Source organism: Grammomys surdaster, unplaced genomic scaffold (assembly GCF_004785775.1).
Source record: "Grammomys surdaster isolate TR1022 unplaced genomic scaffold, NIH_TR_1.0 209, whole genome shotgun sequence".
Taxonomy (NCBI): domain Eukaryota; kingdom Metazoa; phylum Chordata; class Mammalia; order Rodentia; family Muridae; genus Grammomys; species Grammomys surdaster.
This window is the reverse complement of record NW_021604654.1, coordinates 1,197,440-1,202,248: the sequence shown is the minus strand read 5'-3', so window position 1 is coordinate 1,202,248 and position 4,809 is coordinate 1,197,440. Positions and strand designations below refer to the sequence as shown.

General features: G+C 59.5%; 1 protein-coding gene across 1 annotated transcript in view; it reads left to right on the top strand.

Annotated features, from left to right (window-relative positions):
- The first annotated feature begins 4,042 nt into the window (after positions 1 to 4,042).
- Onecut3 (one cut homeobox 3) overlaps positions 4,043 to 4,809 on the top strand; it is a 21,198-nt gene continuing 20,431 nt past the window's right edge. The window contains exon 1 of the mRNA XM_028771562.1: positions 4,043 to 4,803. Coding sequence (XP_028627395.1) covers positions 4,043 to 4,803 — 761 coding nt within the window. The remainder of the gene's footprint in view (positions 4,804 to 4,809) is intronic.

Here is a 4,809-nt window from a genome sequence, read left to right as displayed (position 1 = left end):
AGAGGTGCCAGCCCCGGCTACAGTAGAGGTGCCAGCCCCGGCTACAGTAGAGGTGCCAGCCCCGGCTACAGCAGACATTGTCAGAGGGGAGGAGGAAGGAGGAGGGGGAGGGAGGCCAAGGAAGGGAGCGGCAGGTGGTTTAGAGAACAGCAGCCGGCCCTCCCTACTCTGGGGTCCCCCAGAGTGAGCGGCTGCTCTCTGTGCGGGAAACTGAGTCAGGGCAAGGGAGTGGGCTGTTTAGACTCCAGAATAGGGGTTCCCTCCCTTCATCGCGCCCCTGGAACTTGAGCGGTCGAGGCTGGAGTGACGCCCGAGGTCCTCGCGCAGCACCCGCGGCCTGCTGCAAACAAGCGGGTGTTTGCGCAGCGCGCGGCCCAGAGCGATGGGGATTCGATGGAGACGCTGGGCCGTCGGGGATCGATCGGACACAGCTGTCACGGAACAGCCTCGCGGAGCTGCCACCGGCGAAGCAGTCACAGGCCCCGGCCGTGCAGGCATCTCGGGGTGCCGTGAGCTCTGGATGAGAGCGATTCACCTGCAACCCCACACCCGACAGAGAACCCTGGGACCACCCAGGCTGGACACCACTTCTCTGTCTCCCTACGGAGAACGGGGCGCTGCACGGTGTGGGGAATTCAAATCTGTGGCGCCTGCAGATTTGGGGGAGGCTGGCCAAAATCCAGCTCTGACTGGAATGGAAGTGGCGGTCGCTAGAGTCCCTATGAACCACGCCACCCCCGCCCGCTCCCGGGCGAGAAGAGAGGATAGTGGCATAAAATTCTCATTTCGGTGGGCAATAAACAGCGGCCTGTCGGGAGAGGCTGGAGCACCCTCCTCGGAGGGACAACTTCAGGCATCTAACGTCCCCGAGTCAATTTTTAGCTAAAATGGGAAGCGAAGAAGAGGACATTGGTGAGGCCAAACTGGTGAGGGAGGGATGGGGTCTGAGTCCAGCGCCGCCTTTAGGTTAGGTGAGGAGGCTCCTGGGGGTTGAAGGGGCGACTGACTGCTTCCGCGAAGCCCCCAACATGTCCCCTCAACGCCTTGCCGCTTGTTCTTGCTGATCCGACTCTCACAGCCCTCAAGTTAACCGGGCCTCAAATTTCTCTCAAATTTGGTCTCAACACAGAGACAGTGGATATTAGCCAGGCGCAGTCCAGCATGTCCGGAGACAACAGAGGCAGTTGTGGGGCTCCTGGACTCCATCTCTGATTTTTCCAGAGGCGATACTGAGGTCCACTGAGAGGTTCTGTGAGTTGGCCTAGGTCCCCATGGAAATAGAGATGCGGGACACCCTGCCCCCCACCACACCCCTCCTCCACCCTCAGTTTGCTAATGACCCAAGATCGATCAGGCCCAGCCGCCTGTCTGCCCCATGGCCTGCTCAATTCTATTTTACTAATTACTAAAGTGCGGGGAGACCAGTTCTTGGGGCTCAGGGAGCACAGTCCGTTTCTGAGGGACCCCTAAGTTTTTATTCCATCTCTCAGTGGGACCTCAGACCCTGCGAAGATCCAGCCCTTCGTCCCCAGAAGACTTAATCACAGGCTGCAAACTCCGGAAAAGTGTCCCTCCGCGGGTCCGAGAAGCCCTGTCTAAGTCTAGGCAGTTTTAAAGGGACTGTGTGGCACCTGAGGTTGTACTGCTTCAAGAGAAAAAGGTAGTTCCCTCATCTCAAAGCCCAGCCTCCTCTTTTTTCTTCAGAATGGATTCCTCACTCATGGGAGTGGGGGAGGGAGCTATAGATATCATTTAAAACAAAAAATAACACAGGCAGAAATGAAGGGGAAGGCCCGCATCATCCCAACCCCCTCTCAGGAGCCCTGGGTGGCTGGATTTGAAAGGGTTTATGGACATCTTTTGTTCATAAGCACCCCAGGCAGCCCCTCCCCACAGTACACATGCAGGACAGCCTCCTGGAGCTCTGCATGCTATCCGTTAACAGTGCTGGATTGATTTCCACACCCCACGATTATTTTTAATTATCTGTGATGTTGCAGGGTAGACTTGGGGACCTCAGACTTGACTCTGATCCTGGCCATAGCAACTGTTCCCAGGTCTTCATCACTGGGGAGGAATCCCAAATGCTGCACTCGATGCTCTGTGTGCCTCCATTCCTCTGTCTGGAAGATGGCTGTAGCCCCCAAAATTCCAGGCTCCCCAAATCAGAAGACCCCAAGGCTTCTGACCCCTTGGGAGAGGTGGTTGGGTAGAAATATCCACTCCTGCAACCTTCACCCCTCATGGCCCCTCTCTGCAATCTTTACACCCCACTGTTCCCCCCCAACAGGTAGACCAAGGCAGCAACAGGCAAGAAGTGAAGGGTTCTGGGACCCTTCCCTCTCCAGGACTGTTAAACAGCTGGAGCTTAATAAATGCTCAGTGCTTCACATTTAAACAGTCCCCTGGCCCTGTCCACTCAAGGATTTGGGAGAGGGCCTCTGCATGACACATGCTCTCCCACCTAATGGCTCTCATATAATGCCACCTTCCTCCACAGCTCCTCTGCTCTGGGGTGGCAGTAGGAAAGGGGAAACTGAGGAACAGAAAGGACTCTGAGCAGCCTGGAGCATGGACCACCGTACGGGTCACACAGCCATTGCATTGCAGACATCAGATTCTTGGTGCAAGCCCAACACCCCAAGCCATTGGTGGGGCATCCCTTGAGTGGGCATCTGTCACTCAGAGCCCTTGGTCCTGCCTTGAGATGGGTGACTCCAGTTCCAGATCAAATGCCAATAACCCTCACCAACAGTGAGCAGGGGAACGGTGGCGGGAGCTAGGACTGAGTGGGGACACCCTCCTGACCTCTGGATCTCAAACACAAGGTCCCTCCAGGGTCTGGCTTGACCACCCCAGGGATCTCTTCTCTACCCATCCAAGAGGGGCCTTGTTCCCTGTGCCTTGTGCCTAAGGGTGCCATCTATGTACCCCTTCTTTCTCCCCTTCCCTGTCTACGGATGGAAGAGAGACAGATTTCCTAGGCTATCTCAGTCAGAGGAAAACCCAAGCTGATCTAGAGATGACCAGTCCCCTCTCTCTCTCTCTCTCTCTCTCTCTCTCTCTCTCTCTCTCACACACACACACACACACACACACACACATCTTTTCCATGTGTCGCCCTGGCTGTCCTTGAATCCAGTTCTGTAGGCCAGGCTGACTTTGAACTCAGAAATCCACTTGCCTCTGCCTCTCCAGTGCTGAGATTAAAGGTGTGCGCCACCACGCTGGACTCGAGGGATTTCTGTGTGCTTTGATGCAAGGACTCACTATGCAAGGAGTCCCTTGCTGGACTGGAACTTGCTGCATAGACCAGGCTAGCCTCCAAATTAAAGATCCACCTGCCTCTGACTTCCTAGTTCTGGGACTAAAGACCACTCAAGTCCCCGTTGAGAGAGATTTCTGAATGTCCCCTTAGGAAGAGCAATTACATTCCACAATCTAGGAAACAGAGGCCCAAATGCCTGCTTTTCCTTGTTCTCGAGGCCAGTATAAATCGTATGATTGTTCTGGGGACCTACTAATTGTCCCACATCACCCCCAAAGAGGTTTTGAAATCTTTGTATGTATATGGGAGTGAGCTTTAAAAAGAGCCACATCTTTTTGGGGGTGCCAACACAGTAGGAAGGCATATGTAGCCACACTTCAGGGACTGGGGTGTGTGTGTTACGATGTACAGGGGCAGATAGTCAAAGATGCTGAGATGAGAACACACACACAGTCCCCGCTAGGACTAGCGGTCCCCCACCCAAATCCCTCAGGTTCTCCGGGCAAGCGGAAAGAGGAGACCCGGGAAGCCAGCCTGGAGCTCCAGGGGATTTGGCGGGTGCAGGCGGAGCGATGGGCGGGGGCGCTGACGTCAGACCCAGGCCGGGGCGCCGGCGGCGGCCGCCCCGCCACATCCTGGTGGCCGCTGCTCGCAGCAGCCGAAGCCGGGCGAGAGCACTGAACGAGCGGGACAGCAGCCGCCGCCTCCGGGAGCGTCGGCCAGTGCGTGGAGACCATGCTGCGGCCTTGAGCACACACAGAGGGGGCGCCCAGGATGGAGCTGAGCTTGGAGAGCCTCGGGGGGCTGCACGGGGTGACACACGCGCAAGCCGGCGAGCTGCTAAGCCCGGGCCACGCGCGCTCCGCCGCGGCCCAACACCGAAGCCTAGTGGCATCGGGGCGCCCGGGCCTGGTGGCGGGCATGGCTAGCCTGCTGGACGGTGGCGGCGCCGGGGGCGGGGGCGCTGGGGGCGCGGGGGCTGCAGGGGCCGCGGGTGGTGGCCCTGACTTCCGTGGGGAGCTGGCTGGCCCCCTACACCCGGCCATGGGTATGGCGTGCGAGGCCCCAGGTTTGGGTGGCACCTACACCACGCTCACGCCCTTGCAGCACCTGCCGCCGCTGGCCGCCGTGGCTGACAAGTTCCACCAGCACGCGGTGGCCGGGGCGCACGGAGGCCATCCGCACGCGCACCCTCACCCGGCCACCGCGCCGCCACCGCCCCCTCCGCAGCGCCTGGCGGCCAGCGTGAGCGGCAGCTTCACCCTCATGCGCGACGAGCGGGCGGCGCTGGCCTCGGTGGGCCACCTCTACGGTCCCTATGGCAAGGAGCTGCCCACCATGGGGTCGCCACTGTCGCCGCTGCCCAGTGCGCTGCCCCCGGCTCTGCACAGCGCCCCGCAGCCGCCGCCGCCGCCGCCACTCGCCGCTTACGGGGCTCCGGGCCACCTGGCCGGGGACAAACTACTGCCACCTGCCGCCTTCGAGCCACACGCCGCGCTGCTGGGGCGCGCGGAGGACGCGCTGGCCCGAGGGCTGCCTGG